At 44.6% G+C, this 21,528-nt stretch overlaps 1 protein-coding gene across 2 annotated transcripts; it reads right to left on the bottom strand.

Annotated features, from left to right (window-relative positions):
* Positions 1 to 2,489: 2,489 nt before the first annotated feature.
* LOC109768506 (protein PHYTOCHROME-DEPENDENT LATE-FLOWERING) lies at positions 2,490 to 20,689 on the bottom strand. Of its 2 annotated transcripts, none has more exons than XM_020327241.4 (12): positions 20,276 to 20,689; positions 13,088 to 13,163; positions 12,939 to 13,003; positions 12,754 to 12,816; positions 11,717 to 11,797; positions 7,805 to 7,966; positions 7,352 to 7,450; positions 5,984 to 7,281; positions 4,869 to 5,095; positions 4,651 to 4,778; positions 4,488 to 4,526; positions 2,490 to 4,400 (listed from the first exon to the last, which is right to left on the bottom strand). In XM_020327241.4, exons 1-12 carry the CDS (start codon positions 20,420 to 20,422, stop codon positions 2,883 to 2,885), a joined length of 3,903 nt encoding a protein of 1,300 aa, XP_020182830.1. In that variant the 5' UTR covers positions 20,423 to 20,689; the 3' UTR covers positions 2,490 to 2,882. The 2 variants fall into 2 exon arrangements, with proteins under 2 accessions (XP_020182830.1, XP_020182829.1); XM_020327240.3 differs by having other exon boundaries at positions 12,754 to 12,831; positions 20,276 to 20,577.
* Between the last annotated feature and the right edge of the window lie 839 nt (positions 20,690 to 21,528).

Genomic DNA, 21,528 nt, shown 5'->3' with positions numbered 1-21,528 from the left:
CCTCCTCTTCATTTCTAGGGATAGCTAATATTAGAACTACACTAGAACTTAGCTCATGTACCCCATGGTGGGATCTACCTCTCCTATGGAGATCAAGACCTCTTAGGAGAAGAACCATCCATGGTTATCAAGACCTGCACTTGTGGAGAAGGATTCCCATCATAGATCATAAAGACCTCCTTGTTCTAGGACTTGGGGAAGAACTATCGTGTTCCATATCACTCTTTGGATGATTTGGATCATGGACCTATCTATGTGTATCTCTATTTGCATCTATGTGTGTGATTTGTGTTCCCTTCGTGATTCCCCTCGTGTTTTTCGTGTTCTTCCTCGAATCCACCTCCAATTCGTGATGACAGTAGGCCCATGAAGAGGATCACCATAGGGTTTGCCCTACATCAGTAGGCCCATGAAGAGGATCCGGCCACAACATCCCAAATTGTCTGAGTCTTCGCAAAGAGAATCACTCGGCTAGGCCGACATAATCAAACCCATCCGCCAGCGTGCGCACATCGTTCATCCGACCGAACCAGGCGAGGGGCATTGATGACCGCCATTACCAATGATGACATCAAATCTAGTTATATCGCGACACCATGAAGAAACATGTAACGGCCAACTTTTATTGTGGTCGTTGTATTCCGTGCTTCGCCACCCCTATATAAGGCAAAGCGGGGGTAGATTCCAGACAAGTTCAACAAGCTTAATAGGTACAACAAGATCACCCGCAAAAAAAAGGTACAACAAGATCACAAGGTACACATATTGCAACCTTCATGTTCACACAAGAGAAAAGTCATCCAGCAGGAGTAAGGTGGTACGGGTAGAAAAGGGGGGCGAACCTGGGTAAGACACCCATTGTGTGAAATCCTGTTCTAGATCATCCACATGCGCCTTGCCTTCATAAATCCTCAAATCATGAATATCTTTGTGAAATCCCCGCCACGACATGTAAATATGTTATCTTGCTTTCTAGATATGAAATTTGCTCCCCTAAATGCATTCATAATTTATTGAGAATATATATTTACTAAAACTTTGCAAATTAGTACTTTCTCTATATCATATTCACATGGGCTTTAAGAAGAATTTTTTTTTTGTGTTCAAATGCAACTTTAATCACTAATTTCTATCGAATATATAAAAAAGATTTCTTCCAAAAAATATTCATAGAGGGAAATATTTTTCGAGAAAATCTATTAATAATATTTTTTTAATTCTAATTCATAATATTAAAATTATATATGTAGTCGAAATTTTACATGCTTGACTCAACATATGTCCAAAACGTGTAAATTTTATTTCTTTTGAAACTTCCAAAACGTCATTAATCTACTTATAGACATTTCAGTATCACTTTTCCGCTCAACCGCTCAGCCTACGCAAATTTCATTCAGTGGATGTATTTGATGAAGGTGGTCACATTCTTGTCCGTGACGTCCCTTTCTTTTCCTTTAGGGTGCGTTTGGGAGTAAAGTTTTTTTAGGAATACCATGGTTTCTGAAAAAACCTTGGTATTAAATACTTTGAAGTGTTTGACTCAAAAAATTACTGTAGTTTAATATACTATGGTATCTATGATACTGTAATTTTTCTGCAGTATTTAAAAAAGAGGCCCCAAGCACTTTTTTTAAAACTGAACCAAGCGAAGTCGTTGGGAGAGTGCTCAGCCTGTTGACACCGCCATCTACGTACTGATTAGAAAATCCAGTGGCCGCCGCCGCCGACTCATGTATCTATCTGTCATATATTTCATAAATGAATTCACTGGTTACCAAATGCTTTCTGCACGTCTCGAACAAAGCTAGCTTGCTAAATAGATTGGTCATTGGAGCACACTCGTACACAGGAGGTTGACCGCATGGCCATGTAGCTGCAGGTGATTAATCCGGTCGTACACACGCTGATTAATCCGGTGGTGTTGCTTTTTAGGTGTTGATGAGTTGGCACATGCTATTCAGCCATGTAGTTATCAGCAAAAACTGCAGCAAAATAACATCAGCCAAACGCTTCGGTGGACTTGACAAAACTGAGAAAAACTATGGTTTTTAAAAACCAGAGTATTTGTTCCCCACACATAAGAAAACTGTAGTTTTAGGATACTTCGGTTTTTCAAAAACTGTGCTGCCAAACTATGTTCATCATAACCGAGCCAATAACTCAGTACTGTAAATCGGATGCTTAAGTGCTTAAGTGGCTTCAAACAGGAGGATACACATCTCATGTCTTCCTTTCCTTTACTGTCATACGTCATTTTCTGACATATTCCCTCCGTCCCGAATTAAGTATCAATGGAATAAGTGTATTTAGACACATTATCAATGGAATAAGTGTATTTAGACACATTCACTCATTTCAGCGACAGTTAATTTCGCACGGAAGAAGGTATTAAATATTCTTTTCTTTTCCAAAATTTAAATTTTGTACACAGCAATTATGTCAGTATGTTGCAACATCTACAGGTTCCAAGATAAAACATGATAACTTGATTCACAATGAAATGGGCATACTTATTCATAGGCACAACTGTTTCTTGGTAAACAAAGGTAAACAAGCACAATCGGGTATGTAGCAGATATACATACGTATCTAACAGCTCTAATTTAAACAAGAAAATGTAGTCCGGTGGAACAATGTATCTCCTAGTACTGAGCTCCTTCCTACATGCACTATTTCCATCAGCTACAACAATCTACATCACAAATCCTGGCGGAAAAAAGGGTTCCTCCATAACAACTGCGTCTATCGGTTATAACTTGCAGGAAAACTAATTTGACCTCAATTACCAAAACAAACAAGAATGCAGTAGCCGTCTTTGTCAATGTTTATATCTTCCATTATTGTGTATCCCCACGGACTGGATCAAATATTTGCAGTCACTACTACATGCTACCAGGACCTCCCGTATTGGCACTTTGCAGCTGTTCCATTGGAGAGTTTGCAATGCTGCTGACTGAACCTTGGGTCTGTGAGTGTGAGCTCAACTGTGGACTTTGAGGCGGGCCTGGCGTCCCCACAGGATTGACTACATTGTTATTCACTTGTTGCAGAGGCCCTGAGCTCAATTGCGGGCTCATCGCAGCCATTTGCTGCGGGTTTATTTGCTGCTGCTGCATCAGCAATGACTGTTGTGAACCAGCAGGCGAACCTACTTGTGCCGCCTGCTGCAAAGGAGATCCCATTTGTTGTTGTTGCTGCTGCTGCTGCTGCTGCTGTAGTTGCTGCTGTTGCTGGAGCTGTTGCATCTGTTGCTGTTGTAGTTGCTGCTGCTGCTGTAGCTGCTGCTGCTGCTGCTGCTGCTGTGGGTTCTGTTGGAGTTGCTGCTGCTGCAGTTGCTGCTGCTGCTGCAGCTGCTGCAGCTGTTGCATTTGCTGTTGGGCATTCATCTGAAAATTACCCACTGGCATCTTTGGTGGACCCATTGGAGACATCATGGCCCTCTGCATGGGATTAAGGTTGTTTCTATTTAGTGAATGATGGCCCATCATGGCCAAGCCGGCAGAACTAGGAAGGATTGGTGAACCACTGCCAGGCAATCCAACCATTCCAGTCTGGGGGTAAAGGCTGGTCACCCTTTGTTGATGAGCTAATCCCATACGCATCTTGGCAATAGCAGCAGGGTTCATACCTGGACGAAGCCCAGCTGCGGCAAGATTGGATGCCATTCCAAGGCTCATCTGATTGGGACTGTTCCCTAAGCCTGACATGGATCCCATCGGGGAGGACATCGGCCGCAAATTGCCCATTCCCATAATATTTCCAAGACCGCTGAGGCCTACTACATTGTTAACCATATTGCCCATGTTCACAGATGAGCCAGGCCCCATCATCACTTTTCTCGACATCTGCACTGGCTGTTGCTGCTGTGCTTGCTGCATCATATGAAGCTGCAAGGAAGCAGGAGTAGCCTTGGTGTTACTCATGTGGTTTGAGCCCATTGGGAGATTTGAGCCAGGCCCCAGCATCTGAGATAATGGGCTTGTTGGTAGCAGTTGGGGTCTCTGCATCTGGTTGAGAGGAAGAGATGTTTGTTGCTGAAGCTGTGATTGTGCATTCTGCTGCAGCTGTGGCTGCTGCTGTTGTTGCTGCTGGATCAAACTCTGGTCGAGTTGTTGACTCCTTGGAGACATGGTTGCACCCTGCATATACCCTTGCTGCATTGGTACTGCCTGGTTGCTACTCCCAGATGGAAGCATCCTATTGGCAGAAAGTTGTTGCAAAGGGCTTCCAGATACCATATTTGCATGGGCTGCAGCATTAAGTTGCTGGGTTATACCTCCCTCTTGTTTCACTTCATTAGCTGTATTGTCTGGTAACATGCCTGATAGTCCACTGAGGTTACCAGGAGGGTTGCTGGGCACAACTTGATCATCTGCCTTATCATAGCCTTCTTTCTCCATCTAGGGTCAAGGGTTCAAAAGGTTCAATATTCAGGACACTATCCAAATTATTAATTCCAAGCAATCTTTAGGGTAGTTGAAACTCACCCGAGCAATAAGTTGTGTTGCAAGCAAGTCGGCATGGTACTGATAGAAAAACCAATAGAGAGGTTAACCACAGGAAGAGAAAACACATACTATAAACCTGCTGTTTTCAAGTTTTTGGTACTTGGTTCTGCACAGGAGGATACAATCAGTAATTAATGCATACCTTGGTGGGTAATATGAGTGTACATTCATGTGAGTTCCGATTGTCGAAATCTTCTGGGTCTCCATATTGCATTCCCACTGTCCCATCAGGCTTATCCTTGAAAATGATCCGGAACAGCTTTGTAGGACCTGTAGGAAGTGATTTTAATCATACTAATCAAAGCTTCAACTTTAATCCTAATTTGGGAACAGATATACAATCTTGTGTAGATCACAAACCTTGGTATGAGCGGTTGGCCACAACAAAGTTCAGTATTCTGGTCCTAAAGGAATTTATTGTTCCACTCAACATAGAATTACAAAGAGGCCTCAACTCATCTTTGTAATCCTCAGTATGGAAGCAACTGGAGAGAAGTGTAACAACTTTCTCTCGGCTTGCATTTATCATGGGCTTCCTATTATTAGATAACTTATCAACTTTGTTCTTCTTATTGTGCAGCTGATGCCTGAAACAAAATATGCCAACAGCTTCAGCTGCAATCATAAACAATCATATGCATATGAAAAAGATCGTAAAATGTCAGTGGCTGAAAGGTTTCTGATTTCAAATCTGCTGCCATAACTAAGCAACTCTACCAACTATGACCTGCTATATGACTGGATCAATGTTCAAGTAAAACACATGTCATGCCAAACAGGTAAACAGAACAAAATTATACAAGTCAACTTTATAATACTCCCTCCATTCATAAATATAAGATGTTCTAATTTTTTTCTGAATCGGATGTATATAGACACGTTTTAGTGTGTTCGTTCACTCATTTCAGTCTGTATGTAGTCCATATTGAAATATCCAAAACATCTTATATTTGTGAAAGGATGGGAGTACTTTAATTGTATTAAACATAATAACATATCAGAATAACTGACTCAAGGGAAGTGACATTTAGGGTTCAAAGCAAATGTTAAAGAAGCAGTTTTTTTCAGTTGTTTTTACCCAGTTACAAAAATAAGTGACACTCTACACTTCCAAATTTCAAGAAGATTTAACTTGGACCATTAGGTTTTAGTATTGTACATTTGAAGAGGGAAAATTATGGAAGTTTAATGTATGAAAATATTTTTTGATAAATTGTCAATATCAATTATATACATTCTAATCCTACTAGGAGGTACTATCGATGAGTATCATTTGTCAAAAGCTAAACAACTAAATGCAGAAATTCCAGAGTCACATCTTCTTATGACAGGAGGGAGTTATTGTACTGAAATTGTGCAGTCATAAATTTCCAAAACATATTTCTACAGGTAACCCCAGAAAATGAAAATAAAACAAATTGTCAAACCAAAGACGTAATGTAGAGTTAGCAGATTTCGCAAATGCTATTTCATACCGATTGGATATAGCCTCAATATTTCTAAATTTCTCAAGAATTGATTGGTCAGCCATTGATGTCCCAACAGAAGGGCTGCTAGCATTCGGTATAGGAAGCATGTTTGAAACACTGGCTGGGGACCCTACACTGCTTACAAGTGGTTGAGTCTTGGGGGCAGAATTTTTCCTTTTTGAAGGAGCAACCGAAGGCTGCTGCATCCGGTGCATAGAATCACTAGGACTGGAAACCACAGACGGGTATCCTACGGCAGCACTAGAACTCGTGGCAAACTTATTATCTTTATGTGATCCAATTGCAGCAGATGTCGCAGCAGAACCAAACTGGCCACCCATTGAACTGCTTGATATCTCTCCAGATTTAGAGGATACTGGAGACTGAACCATTGGTGCAGAAGAGACACGAGAGGCAGCAGCTAACTTTCTTCTCTGAAGCATTTCTTCTTTCTTCATGTCTTTCTCACTTGGACCCCGAGGATTCTGCCACTGTGCCATGTTCTGTAGATTGTTTCTAGCTGCTGCTTGTTGTGACAAATGTTGAGCATGGGACTGCTGCTGATCGAGCACAGTATTTTCAGGGGGCATAGCCTGCAAGGGGTCTTTGCATCTGTCCATGCCATCCATCTGCTCTTGCTTAGCACCATATCTCAAACCCTGCTCTCTGAAATAAAAGGAAGCCCCTGAATCTTGCATATTGTTCACCATTGGAGAAGGGTATCTCTGGCCATTCAATGAAGCATACTGCATCCCCTTCTTCCATTGCATGTCCTGCCCACCAAGGGCAGCTGATTGAGGCCGTATCTGCTGCCGCTGTTGCTGCTGCTGGATATCATCAGTGCCAATTGTTGGTTTTACTCTTTTAGGGTCTTGCAGTGGAGCTTCTTGTAGTTCCCTCTTCACAGATAGAAGGCCATTGTCATTGTAAGCCATCATGTTCTGAGATGAAGTGCTTGAATTGACTCCAGTAAAACTGACAGGACCTCCTGCCCCACGATCATTACCAACAGCAGAATAATTGATATTTTGCTGGATACCAGAATGGGACACCATTGACATTCTAGCTGCATCCTGTGAACTACCTGGTCTGAGTGGTTGAGAGCCACCTGACATAATTTGCGAAGTAATGTTATCAAGGACCTGGTGAGTAACATTGCTACTTGCAATACCCATCTCGTCCGTTTTGGTACTTTCAGACACCCTATCAATGCACACCTTTTTACCATGAGACATGTAACTGGATGTGACAACAACGTCAGGATTTTGCCTCAACCGCCTCTTTCTTCCAACACCAAGGTTTAACTGCAAGAAATGCAAAATACTTAAAATACACATATCTATAACAGTGCTTTGGCTCTGCATGAGGTTGTACCTTATGAGGAACAGGATCCTGACAAAGTCGGTCCAACTTTGGTGTAGGGTCTAAGCAAAGTGCTGGTTGTAGAGCTTTGACAATCCGTGACTCTGCCTCCTATACAAACAAGTACAGCAAGGAGCATAGATGAGAAGATATGATGAAGAACAGACTAGGCAAAAATTACATTACAGATCCCTCTATAAACAGACTAGCAATGGTTCATGTAGGCCTTCAACTCTACATATATTTTACTTTACCATGTTATTTCATCATTATTAGTCAGCCAGTGAAGAACCAGTTTGACTGACCAAAAGTAAGAAGATGCTAGCTACTTGCATGCAAACTAGGCATGAAAAACTGGGATTAGAGGGGCACACATTAGCAGATTTTGGAAGGAAAAGGAAAACAAAACATGTAAATCCATCTTGCCACTAAAATGATAGGAGACTTCTTTACAAGAATGCTTACCATGAAATCTCTGTAACTCCATGAATCATCAGATAGCAGCATAATGTCCCTAACAACATTTTCAAATGTCATCTGAAGCTGCACTTTATTCACAGCAGGTAGTCCTAACTCAGCAGATGGTGCATGAACTTGATTGGATGCATGCTTTCGGTAGTCGCGTATCTAGAAGTAAATACCATAAGAACAGTCAAGTACTTGAGAACCAATATAAGTTAAACTTCTAAATGAGTTATGCTATCTCAGCAATAAGGTACACAAACCGTAACAAAACAAGCATGGCATGCAGCGTCGGATTTAAATATTTTAATTGCTGTATCATCTCACAGTTATTTGGAATTTCTGTAGAAAATAGTAGTTGAAGGCTTAACATATAAACCATTTATAATGGGAAAAACTAATATAGCATACAAACTACTCCAGTTCACAAATAAGTGGCGTTTTGGACATGCCTTCAAACTTTTCCAAAATGGATGCCTCCCTTCATCCCACATTAGGTAGCACCAGAACTTTATGCAAATACGAAGGAGAGCAAACATGGATGGTAAATGGACAATTATACCCCTGATTAAGGGCCAGTTCTTTTGCAGCTTCTAGCAGCTTTTTGTCAAATTAAGCCAGAAGCCCAAAAGAACTCGTTTGAGAATGTTGGCTTAGCTTATTTCCATCTTCACTTTCTTCACAATGGAAAAAAGCTGGGTGGAGGGGTGCTTCCCGCAGAAGCCCACTTACGATCGAAGCGGTATATCTCACTGCCATTGAAGTTCGCTCATATTACATAAGAAATGCCACCACACCAGCCCTCCGAACCAGCGAAACGATTCGCTTGAGCACTCGTTCCCATCCCGCACGAGAACAGAAGGAGCACCCCGCAGCCGCTAGGGTTTCTTGCAGCCCCTCCGGCGCAACCTCACCTCGCTCCCGCGCCACCTCACCTACCTCCGGCTCATCACCCGCCACCTCTCCTCTGTCCGGCAGCGGAGGCCGCCCCAGCCTTTCCCCTTCTTGCCCGTCGACAGAAGCGCCTCCAGCCTTGCCCGTTGCTCCGGTCGTCGCCCCACTCCGGCGGTCATCTCCTGCAGACCCGTCATTCCCCCCAGGCGCTGGACAGAGCCTGAGCAGCTGCTCGTCGGAGCAAGGCGAGACCTCCTCTGCCTTTTTATGTTCATATGGGTATTACAGACTATTGTTGAGCGATGTGGAAATAAGCTAGAAAGACAGAACCTAAAAAGAACTGGATGGCTTATTTCCAAGGCAGCTTCTCTGGAGCTTATTCCTATCGCAGCTTATGCATAAGCTGCACCCCAAAAGAACTGGCCCTAAACATCAACGCAGCCGTTATTTCTCCTCGCATTGGGAGCCCTGCCACTCAATCCAGCTGCGCGCACATTCCGCATTGGTCTATGCACGCATGCGCTGCATCAGTTATTGTGGGTGATGATGGGCCTGTGGGTGCGTTTGTTTATTTGTTTTTTCTTGACCAGTGAAGACAAGTGGGAGAAGCTTCCACTGAAAGGACAGACCCAGTGCATAGAAGTTCCCACACAAGGTGGGGTCTGGGGAGGGATTATAGGAACCTAGTCTTTAGGCTACTCATAGTGGAGAGTATCATATGTTAGTGCCATGCTGCCCATGCATATGGTACTAGTCTATGATACTATCTTCATCTTATTCTTTGCCATGCATGACACATAGTAGCATAACATTTATTATGATACGTATCTACCTATGTTACTCTAACCCCCTCTCTCTTCTTTAATTGTCTGCCACATAAGCATGTTTGCTAGTCCCGAGTGCATGATACCGGTTATGTTACCCCCACTATGGCCAGCCTTAGTCTTACCCCTGCGAAGTGCAATGCAGAGAGGCTGGTTCGAACCCAGGACCTCTTGGCACAAGTGAGAAGCTTCCACTGAAATATATTAAAAGGATAAATTTACATAATTCCATGAGACATGGCTACTACCTCAAACCAGAACTCTATACATACACAAGTACCAAGGAATTGACCATGAAGAAGCGAGGGAGGAAGGCCAACTCATTGTGGAAGAGGAGCGAGAAGACACGGAAGAAATGCAGCCAAAGCTACAGCGGCCGGACGCCCGGCCTCCAACACGAACGTCCGATGTGACTCTGGACGGTCCAGCTTCTAGGCCGGATGTCCGATATGACGGGATCGTGACATCAGTACAAGAATCGTTAAGTCGGACGAAGTTGCTCTCTGACTTAACGTCCGGCCTCAACCCGAACAGTCCGATCCAAGATCTTCTTGCTCATGCTGCTTTTACTGATGAGCACATTGTTGAGTCTCCATGGAGCTCAATGTTCAACTTCATGCTTCTGATGGTGATCCCTTGTCTGATCCGACGCGTTATTGTCATCTTGTTGGGAGTTTTGTCTATCTAGTTGTTACTCGTCTGGATATCTTCTATCCTGTCCATAGTTTGAGTCAGTTTGTTCCTGCTCCCACTTCGGCTCACTATACTCACCTTCTTCATGTTCTACGATGTCTTCATGGCACGATCGCTCACCGTCTTTCTTTCCGCGCTCCAGTTCGTTACAGCTTCAGGCCTATTTGGATCCTACGTGGGCTAGTGATCCCTCGGATCGCCGTTCACTTTCTGCTTACTTGTTTTCTTGGTGGTTCTCTCATTGCCTGGAGGCGAAGAAACAGACTGCAGTTTCCATTCAAGTGCAGAGGCTGAGTTGCAAGCTATGGCTCTTTTGACGGTAAAAGTGACTTGGTTACAGTGGTTACTTTAGTTCCGTGTGTCTGTTACTACACCTACCACCCTCTTGTCTGACAGTACAGGTGATATCAGTATTGTGCGAGACCCTGTGAAGCATGAGCTCACCAAGCATGTTGGTGGTGACGCTTCTTTTGTGCGCGCTGGTGTGCAGAACCAGGTTATTGCTCTTTAGTATGTGCCTTCTGAGTTACAGTTGGCAGATTTCTTTATGAAGGCCCAGACTAGACCACAGCATGAATTTTATCTCTCCAATCTCAGTGTTGTCGATCCACCCTGAGTGTGAGGGGGGTTGTTAAGAGTATATTATGTTCCATGTATAGTCTGTGTATTCCCTACCAATTACGATGGATAATACCAAGAATGACCCGCTGCAGACGATTAGCTAAAAGTTTGGTCAAAATCTTGAGACAGCTGTTCAATAAAGTGATTGGTCTATAATCTAGCCGACTCCGGAAGAGGTGTCTTGGGAATGAGAGTGATATAACCAGAGTTAATACTTTCTAGCCAACTCCCGAGAAAGTCCCAATGCAGGAGACCTTCCATCGGGGGAGAGAGATCCAGGACTCGCCATGGGTGGAGGTGGAGGTGGGAGAGCGGCTAGGTGGGAGAAACGCCATTTGCAAGCTAGCATTCATGGTGACGGGGTCACAAGAGAGGCCAAAGTGAACGGCATAGGCTCAGGGTGCATGTGTGTTGTTCCTTTTTCCCCAGAATTACACCACCAGGGGTAACAACGGAATTTTATTGCGTCAGAAATGGCTCCGCCACTCTTCAATGTACAAGGTTATTCAAAGTGTACACCACTTTTTGCAGGACAAAGAGAGTAGCACCATGACAATATCCAAAACAGCACTTTGACTTATTTCATGTTGTGTGCTACACATCCGTAATTTGCAGTTCATACTTGTCCAAAAGACCAAAAGTAAGGTTAGGAATTCCTGGTAAATCGCCATGATCTATTCTAGGATGCATGTGTGAATAATATAGAGTTGCTTTCAAAGATTGTCGTTAGAAAAAGCTAGCAAACCTTGTAGTGAAAAACATGCAGTAAACAGAAACTATGGTAGCGGTGACAAGAATGATTTTCACATTCAATGGTGCTTAGCATCTGACAAACTACACATTTGCTTACATAGCACGCCTCAAATCAGATAAAATAACTTACCTCACAGATAACTGAACCATTGTAGTACTTGCTTGGTATCTCATCAAGAATATCTCCAGGCAGCCTTCCAGCTTCAATGGCCTGCATGTGATGATGCAAAGCAGCTCATTTAACTGTACACAGAGCTACGATCATCATGACACGGTTTAACTATTTCTACTAACTTTAACCAGCTATTGAAGGATGTTTTGTTACATCTTTTAGGAGGAGAACCAAGCACAAAGGAAATATAATGCATTTGTGTTGCTCGCAGACTCATTTTAAAAAAATATTGACACCTAAAGCCTGTCATGTGATAAGAATCAGCTAGTCTCCTACTGTTACTGCAGAAATCTCTTTTTAGGCCTCCTTTGGTTTAGAGGAATTTCGTAGAAATTCTAAAGGATAGGAATTTTGTAGAAAAAAATCCTTTGGAGCCCTCTGGTTTGTAGGAATGGATTCCTATTCCTATGTAGGATAGGAATCAATCCTTCACATTTCAAAGGAAAAAAACATTAGCCAAGACTCAATGGAAAAGTTCCAAATGAATCAAGTGACATCTCTTTCCCTATAGGAATTGAGATACATTTCATCTCACTTCCTATAGTTTTCCTATTCCTATCCTATGAAGTATGAACCAAAGGAGGCCTTAATGGGAAACAGCAGGGGGCACCCCATTGGAATATAAATTATAATAACAAAAGAGAGCTTCCATAAAAGAAAAGAAAGGGGAGGAATGTCAGCAATAGGGATATGTTTTCATTTCTCTCATCTCACCCCTGCTACCCAAACATGCTCAGCGTCACGGCACCAAAACCATGAGGACGGAAGCCAGCAAGGGAGAGGCCCTACCTATTACGCTTGCTGTTGCAAGGACATAACAGGCATCAACTTTTCGTATCTAGTATACTGCTTGAGCATGTAACGTACAAAATATTTCATTAAAAAACTAGCCACGCAGGCATCAACTCTAATACAGCATACACATGAAAGCCTTTGACCAGATATGAAACAAGAAAAGAATTATGAAACCAACAAGCAAGCAATCCAATACTTACAGAAAACAATTTTTCTGACGCTCTATCATATGGATGCAGTGTTTTCCCATCCTGAACAGAGGGCTGGCAAGGATCCAGCTAAACACAAATGTGTTAGGTCAAAATATATTAAAATCTCAAGCCATTTTTCTCTTGAACATCAATGTGATGCCTTTGGTCATCAAAATTCTAGCTGAAGAACGCACCACTGCTGACTTGGCGATGAGGTAACCTCTATCATAGAGACTGAAAGTGAAAGAAACTTCATGATCTGCAATACAATGTTGAAAGCTTAGCACAAACAGTGGATAAACAAATACAGGACATATTAAATAAATATTTTCTCAGCCAATACCTGGCAAAATCGCCCTAGAGCATGCTGGTGAAATCTTCATGCCATTCGCATCATTAGCTCTCTCGGCAATAGCATCCTACATAAAGAGAAAAGGTCAGCATTTTATCATATGGAGGACACGTGATTCTCAAGGCGAGAGTAATACACATCAAAATTATGAAAACAAAACAAATAACCTAAAAATCTCAGGAAAAAAATCAAACAAAGAAAAGTAAGAACAAACAGCCAGGATAAATCTGACACAGAAACCTTTCCAAAGGATGACACTACCTAATCCTACAGGACAAAGTTAAGCTAAGTAAACAGCAGGATCCAAAGATTTGAACAGGCAATACTACCAAGTGAAAACATTAAGGGAAAGAGCTTGCTTCAACCCCCGAACTCTGTTCGCCCGAGCCGCTCTCGCGGGCGGCAGGGCGAAACCCTAGCCGCCACCCGCCAGCGCCTCCTCCGCTCCCAACCCTAACATTAAGGGAAAAAGCCTGGCTGGCGTCGGTGGCAGCGGGGCCTTCTTCCCTCCTCCCCTGGGGATCTGCGGCGCGGGACGCGGCCTGCTAGTGAGGAGTGCGGCGCTCGCGCGGCAGCGACGCAGCCGGCAGTGCTGCAGGCGCGGTTGTACATCGGAGCAGCGGTGGCTGCGCGGAATTTCTGGTGGGGCGTGCCGGCGCTTGGGGAGGCGGGGCGGCTAGCTGCGGCGGCGGCTCCATCAAATCCAGGCGGTTGGCGACGAGGGCTGCGGCGGCACGGGCTGGGGGACGGCGGCCACATTGGTTGGGTTGGCTCCTAGCGTGGTGGGGCGTGCACGGCGGTGCTTCGGCGGCTTGGTGGTGGTGCGTGCCGGCCGGATTTGGCGTTTTCCGGCGGGCGGCACGGGTTGGGGCATCAGCCCGGCGTGGGTGCTGCTCCGGCTGTGGACGACAGCGGCGAGGTGGCTCGGTCCTCTGGGTGGCGGCTACCATTCGCCGCGCTGGCATCACGGCAGCTCGGCAGGTTGGCTGCGATGGCGGCTGGATTTCCGGCGTCTGCTCGTCTATAGGCTGCCGTTTCGACCTTCGATCCTTCACCTCATCGTCCGGCCGCTAGCTTCGTCGAAGGGTTGGCCTTACCCCAGCTGCGGTTCATCACTCGTCCCGCACCCGACAGCAGGACCGAGGTCGTCTTGCGCCCGGTGGCAGGACCATGCGCTTTTCACGCCAGGCGGCAGGGCCAAGCTCGTCTCGCGCCCGGTGCCGCAGGACGGGCCGATGGAGGCCAGGTTTGGTCAGCCTTTTCGGTCTCGGCGCTGGGGGCCGGCCTTTTGGGTCTCAGCTCTGGGGGGGCGCCCAGGGGTGCGAAAGGCGGGTCCTTTCCACTCGTTTCTTTGGTTGGGGTAGCGGCGGGTCTCGGGTGAGATGGTGTCAAGGTCTTGGATGCCGGGGCGGCGGCCCTGGTGGTGGTTCCACGGTGCTCATGGGCAGAGCCCGTGGCTCGGTGCTGCCCGGTTCCCACGGCCGTGTGGGCGGCGTGGTAGCCGGGGTGTGGCCTTCAATGGCGGTGTGTGTGGCCGGGGTGAAAACCTGCTCTATCTTCAGACCAGCAGCGGCGAAGCTCGTTCCCTTCTTGAAGGCGTCGTCGCGGCTCTCATTGCCCGTCGTGTTGCTCCAGGGGACACTCTGATCCTCGGATAGGGCGGTGGCGGCGCTCCGGTGTCATATCCTTCCTGAAGGTGCCGCCTTGGAGCCAACGGTTTGTCATATGCGGCCTCACTTCTTCGCAGTGGCGTGTTCACGGCGGTAGCCCCGGGCTGCTCTTGTAGTGCTAGGGATGGTGTTCATGCGCTCAGCGCCTATGTATCGTGTCTTGGGTGTGTGTTTGTGTGTTGTGGGGGCGTGCGTTTGTACCGGGTGCCGTTGATCGTTGCTTTATATATAAAGCGGTGCGAAAGCCTTTTTGGTAGATTTGAACAGGCTAATCTCTAGTGGAAGCAGTGGCGATTCTACTCAACAGGCTTCAATAGGCTCTAGCCTACCCTCAAAATTTGCCACACCAAAAAACACCACCAATGATCAGCACACTAGTAGTTAGGTGCAGTGCATAAAATGGCTTCCAACACCAAAAAAATAGTATTCTTGAAGTTGAGCCTGCCCTGCAATTACGTCCTAGATTCGCCACCAAGTGGAAGTGCAACACTCCAGATGGGTTAATCCCACACCAACACTTAGCGTGCTTGGATGCATTATCTTTGGATTTTTCGGAGGTTTCCCAAAACAATAAATAGCCTCTACTATTAAAGGGGAGTTCATTGTTGTGCGTTCACCTCCACCCTGCACCTCCCGCGTTTGGTTTTTTTCTCTCCTGTACGCCACCCCACCCCCAAGTCCTGCATTAACTCAATCAAATCTTACCAAAACCTCAACTAAATCAAAATTTTCCTTGTGTTCCCCTACCCATACCCAAATCAAATCAAATCTTACCAAAACCTCATCAAAATCATAACTTTCCTTGCCTTCCCCTATCCATACTCAAATCAAATCGAATCTTACTCCCTCCATTCCCTTATACAAGGCCACTGTCGAAAATACATTTTGCATCTATACAAGGCCACCAACAGTAATCGAGGCAAAAATTAATGATGTTTTCTCGTACTAGCAACTTGTTTAATAGTTCCATGCATGCAACATAATGACACTTAGCTACTTCCATTCCTTCCTTGCATGCATGTGGCGTATTAATGATCCCGGTTAACGAAAAGAAAAGTTGTTTTGCAAAGCAGTTATTAAACTTTACCTTGGTACCTGCAATTTGAGTTTGTGGCTTTGTATAAGGGAATGGAGGGAGTACCAAAATCTAGAATATGGTGAGTGTGAGGTATATGTCGGACATGACTGGTTTCGAAACACTAGAATATGTAGTATTACAAAATGTGGAGTGTTTGGTTACAACAGATTGTGGTTTTCATTAGTCATTGCCCAGATACCTAGGTATTTTTTAAGTTTTCTAGACAAACTCATTACCTCTTTTCTCCTAATCCAAGAAGCACAGCACCAACAATATTGACCCAGTTTCTATTATTCGTGTATTGACTATAGTAGACATGGCATTCCTGCTCCTTCAAATTAAAGTACTGTCCCGGCAAAAAGAAAGCACCTTTACTAAAAGCGTTTGTCTGGACCTGAGAACAGAAAAACACATTGCTGCTGCTGATTGTATCAATGACGCTCAAATCAGCAACCAGCCAAACCTACAGTACACAGAGTTACCAAGAGCAGCATGCTCTGGGTTTTGAACTTAGATTAGCAGAAGCATTTATCGAATATGTTACAGTAAAAATAGTTCACCTTCTGGTGATAACTACTCCCTCCGTTCAGAAATAAGTGACGCTGTTTTGAACTAAAACAGCGTCATTTATTTCCGAACGGAGGCAATATAATGTACTCCTTTGTTTATCCGCTCTTATTAGCCATGAGGAGGAAGCTGGAAATTTGAACGGGGTCCAGGTGTGCAGAGATTCTCCGAAAATATCTCATTTATTATTTGCTGATAACTCTCTTATTCTTATGAGCAAATACCCAAAATGCAAACACTCTTCGTGGAATCCTGAATGATTATTGTTCAGCCTCGTGTGCAGAGATTCTCCAAAAGTATCTCATTTATTATTTGCTGATAACTCTCTTATTCTTATGAGCAAATACCCAAAATGCGAACACTCTTCGTGGAATCCTGAATGATTATTGTTCAGCCTCGGGTCAATTGGTGAGTGAAGCCAAATGCTCAATACTTTTCAGTCAAAACACAGATGTGGAGGTGAAGGCTGAAGTGTGCCATATTGTGACCGAATCTCTTTCGGATAAATACTTGGGACTTCCACCGATGATTGGAGTGGACCGGGTTGATTGTTTCAAACATATTATTAAGAAAATTCTGGATATGGTGAATGGATGGAAGGAGAGAACTCTCTCCTATATGGAGGTAAGGAGGCTCTGTTGAAAGCAGTGGCCCAAGCCATCCCAACGTATGCGATGAGTGTACTTAAATTCCCGAAGAAAATTTGCAAGGAGGTCACTGATGCAATGTCACAATATTGGTGGGGTGATGAGGAAAACCAACGAAGGGTGCATTGGTTTGCTTGGTGGAAGATGTGTGTGCCTAAAGAGAGAGGAGGTATGGGTTTTCGAGGTATCCATAGTTTCAATTTGGCAATGCTGGAGATTAATTGATAACTATGGATACCTTTATGCTCGTGTGCTGAGAGCAAGATATTACCCCTCGGGTGATATATTAAACTATGAACTAAAGAAGGGGTCCTCTTATGTCTGGCAAAGTATTTGGGCTGGCATCCAAACATTCAAAAAAGGTTGCATTTGGAGAGTAGGAGACGGAGCAAAAATAAATATTTGGAATGATTGTTGGATTCCAAATAGTGCATTGAGGAAAATCATTACAGTGCGAGGTAATCAAGCGCTCAGTAGAGTATGTGAGTTAATAGACCAATAACAGGAGAATGGGATGAGATATTACTGCGGGAAAAATTCTGGCATATTGATGCAGAGCACATCTTCCAAACACCCATATTCCACAAAGATACTGAGGATTACATCTCATGGCAACTAATGAAGACTGGAATTTTCTCGGTACGATCAGCGTACTACAAACAGTGGGACGCAAATTATGATGCAGATAATATGGGGATGACGAATTTTTATTCGCCGCCTCATCCGGTATGGAAGAAGTTGTGGAATCTAAAGGTACCGGCGAAAATCAATTTTTCTTATGGAGATGCTTACACAATGCCATCCAGTGTTTTAGTGTTCTAGCAATCGTGTTGGGAATATATCTCACTGCCCAATTTGTCAAGCTGGTGCGGAGGATATTGCACATCTACTTTTCACATGTGAGAGATCAAAGGCAGTTTGGGACTCTCTTGGGATCTCAGCGGATATTTCTTTTGCCACTATGACAGATAAGTAGATCGGGAGCAGCTGTGTTGGAGTTTATATTGTGTGACGACTCCTACCAGCGCATACACGGGAGCGGTCGAATTACCAGAACTTGTAGTGACTGTTTGCTGGTATCTATGGTGGCAAAGAAGACAACTTGTCAGAGGCGATGATGTGCAAACTCCAGAGAGAATAGCTCCCGCTGTTATTGCGTTGGCCCAAGTGGCTGGTTTTTCTGTCAGGACAGCAGGTATTGAATGTCGATGCATCTTTTTCAGAGGGTGAATATACCGGTGCATGTGGAGCAGTTATTCGTGATCATTGGGGAACTTCCATAAGAGCATCAACGGCAAGGTTGGAATATGTAGCTGACTAGTAAGGTGCCCGTGCGTTGCACGCAACACCGAAATGCATTGATCCGGGTCATCTCATGTTTAACAAATATTGATAGGTTTCTTCAGATATTCATTCTTCTCTAGAGCTCACAAGCGTACGGATAAATAGTAAATGTAGGAAAATAGATAAAAAATATCTTTTGCAAACAAAAGCATTCAAGTGTTCAACCTGCATCCAAAACTTCATGAAGAAATAACACTTATTGTGCTTTGCAAAAAATCATCTTCAAAAAATATTTTTTGAGTATCGATTTTGTTTATTTTTTCTCGACAACTATGAATGTAACTCAGGATGACTTGGAAGGGGGCAGAGGAGATGGCGAGGAGGAGGGGGTCGTGGTGGTGGTCGGCAATGCGGCCCAAGCGAAGGCATGAGAGGCGTTGGGGGCAGACGACACCAAGAGCAGCGACCTCTCCAGATCCTTCTTATTTTGTCATGAGATGGCTAGATGAGGTGAGAGGCAGGGGGTTATCTACAAACGAGTAGTGGAGTGCGGGGGTCTTTTTGTAAAACTGACATAGTTTGTCTCAGATGCGTTGGATGCAAATCGAATGGTTGTAAATGAAGGATGGCAGGCACACCATCATCACCAACTCAGCTTTTTATAGGAGTAGAGATTATTTTTTCTCGACAACTATGAATGTAACTCAGGATGACTTGGAAGGGGGCAGAGGAGATGGCGAGGAGGAGGGGGTCATGGTGGTGGTCGGCAATGCGGCCCAAGCGAAGGCATGAGAGGCGTTGGGGGCAGACGACACCAAGAGCAGAGACCTCTCCGGATCCTTCTTATTTTGTCATGAGATGGCTAGATGAGGTGAGAAGCAGGGGGTTATCTACAAACGAGTAGTGGAGTGCGGGGGTCTTTTTGTAAAACTGACATAGTTTGTCTCAGATGCGTTGGATGCAAATCGAACGGTTGTAAATGAAGGATGGTAGGCACACCATCATCACCAACTCAGCTTTTTATAGGAGTAGAGATGTCGTCCCAGCCGAGGCAGCGGCACTACTCGAGGGACTTAAGTTAGCTCATAATACTGGATGCTCTAATTTGGTGGTGAGAACGGATAATACTATGGTGGTGGACACTCTGAATCATAATGAAGGACACTCGATGGTGTTAGAAGATTGTCGTAGTATCTTAGTAGATTTCGGGAAGGTTACTATCGACCATTGTATTAGAGAGTCGAATACTGTAGCTCATGAGTTTGGCTAGATGGGGACGGGCGAATATCCTTTCTGTTTGGGATGACGCCCCTCCTGATTTTATCGTGAAAATGTTAGCGGATGATGTAAACGTTATTTGATGAATAAAGTATGCCTTCCCGTAAAAAAAAGTACTCCTTTGCAATTACAATGGACATTATAGTAGTTATCACTAGAAGGTCCACTATTTTTACTGCAAGATCTTCATTTAGATTAGTAGCCAGAATTAACTAGTACTAGTACATCTTCTTTTGTGTGATAGGGGAGTACTTCTCTAATGAAGATGTCATTAATTCTGGCTACTTTATGAAGGAAATACCGTATAAAATTTTGCAATCGAGGAGGCCACCAGATTACAATCTTCGAACACGCAATTGGCACCCCATTTCGAACAACGACGTAATTGGGCCTAGAAATCCTCTACTAGGGACCTGAACGAAGAACTCTCGAGTAGAAATCACCGGGAAATTCCGACCCTTTCCGCGGACACAACCACGGATCATCTCCGCAGCCGCAAATTCGACGCGAAAACCCCGAAAATTGCAGGCAAAACCCGAATTTCCTCCCTATCACACAAAAGACTACAACTTTGCTTGCCCAGATCGTCGGGGCCGCCGCCTCGGCCACCCCGCGACCGAACCGAGCCGAGCAACCCAATAGAAACACGGCTTACCTCCCGTTTGGCTTCCGGTCTCGAACCATCCTTCTCACCGGCGCCCGGCTTCTCCGTGTCCACCGCGGCCGGTAGCCCCGGAGCGGCAGAGCGCGCGGTCGGTTGCACGCGAACGCCGACCTTAGACAGCTTGAACGAGATCCCCATCTCTGCGGCACCTTCGCCCACAGAGAGGAGCTAGGCCCGTACCGCCGTCTGCCTCGCCGTCGTCGACGAACTCCAGCAGGGGAGGGGCGGGGGAGAGAGAGAGAAAGAGAGAGATATGTTTCGAGGTAAACTTGGTGTATGGACTATGGAGACACGGGCAGCGAGAATGCGTGAGCCTGGCGTATGGGGTCCGTGGGGCCGCCACATCTGCTGCTGTACCAGTCCTTCCCTTTTTCCTTTTTTTCCTTGTGTCGAAACCGTGTACGTGTCCTTTCTTATTGTTCTAACTAGTTAATTGCCTGTGGGTTGTAAAGGGGACACATATTCTAGTAGCCATGTTTCCCTCCCTTTCTATCTCTTCTTCAGATCCTTCATGTAATGGACACACATATTCTAGTAATCATGTTTTTTTCACGCTCTCTCTCGGATCCTCCTTTATGCAAGCATGCACATGCAACACATGTACCACTTCTGTGTACGTGGACTAAACGTACTGTTGCCATCCATCACCACCTCACCATTCTAAGATCTTTGCAGGGAGATCGTGGTGTTGTACACACAACAACTCTACCTTGCCTAATGCGCATGTGAGGATGCATTTCAGCTGACGACAATTGCTACCTTGCCTAGTGTGCATGTAAGAGTGCATGACCGATGGCAGTACAGAAGTGCTTTTGGAAATAGTTCGAGCTTGCCTATCAATGAGATTAATCATTGGTAGTTTCCATATACTTCCCTATCAATCAAGTAGTATATGTGTTATTGATGACCATGGAAACAATCTGAACTTCTCTGTATTGTGTTGTCTTCACAATGAAAACAAAAAATTAAACTTGACCTGTACACATATATGTGTTGCGCTATCTCCGTAAACTACCCCACACACAAAAAAAGTGTATCCACAAAATAAGAACAGAAAAGACCAAAGCACTTTTGCTAGTGACAACAATATAACAATAAGCTACATTATATATGAGTGGCTCATCAATCTGTCTCACACATACAAGATTATGTGGGAGAAAGCCATAGTTCTCAAGCTCTATACACATGTACTGAATAGCATCTTGTCAGCCGGAGATGATAAGAATATCATGTCAAAACTTCAA

This window comes from Aegilops tauschii, chromosome 1 (genome assembly GCF_002575655.3).
Source record: "Aegilops tauschii subsp. strangulata cultivar AL8/78 chromosome 1, Aet v6.0, whole genome shotgun sequence".
In the NCBI taxonomy this organism is placed as follows: Eukaryota; Viridiplantae; Streptophyta; class Magnoliopsida; order Poales; family Poaceae; genus Aegilops; species Aegilops tauschii.
Note: the sequence above shows the minus strand (reverse complement) of the source record. Positions and strands in the feature narration are given on the sequence as shown.

Excerpts from the sequence above, each read along its gene's own strand:
- LOC109768506 (XM_020327240.3), bottom strand. The coding sequence starts at position 20,422 with ATGGGGATCTCGTTCAAGCTGTCTAAGGTCGGCGTTCGCGTGCAACCG. Across the intron at positions 7,282-7,351 it reads AGGATCCTGTTCCTCATAAG|TTAAACCTTGGTGTTGGAAG; the intron begins GTACAACCTCAT and ends CATTTCTTGCAG. Across the intron at positions 4,527-4,650 it reads CACTCATATTACCCACCAAG|TACCATGCCGACTTGCTTGC; the intron begins GTATGCATTAAT and ends TTTTTCTATCAG.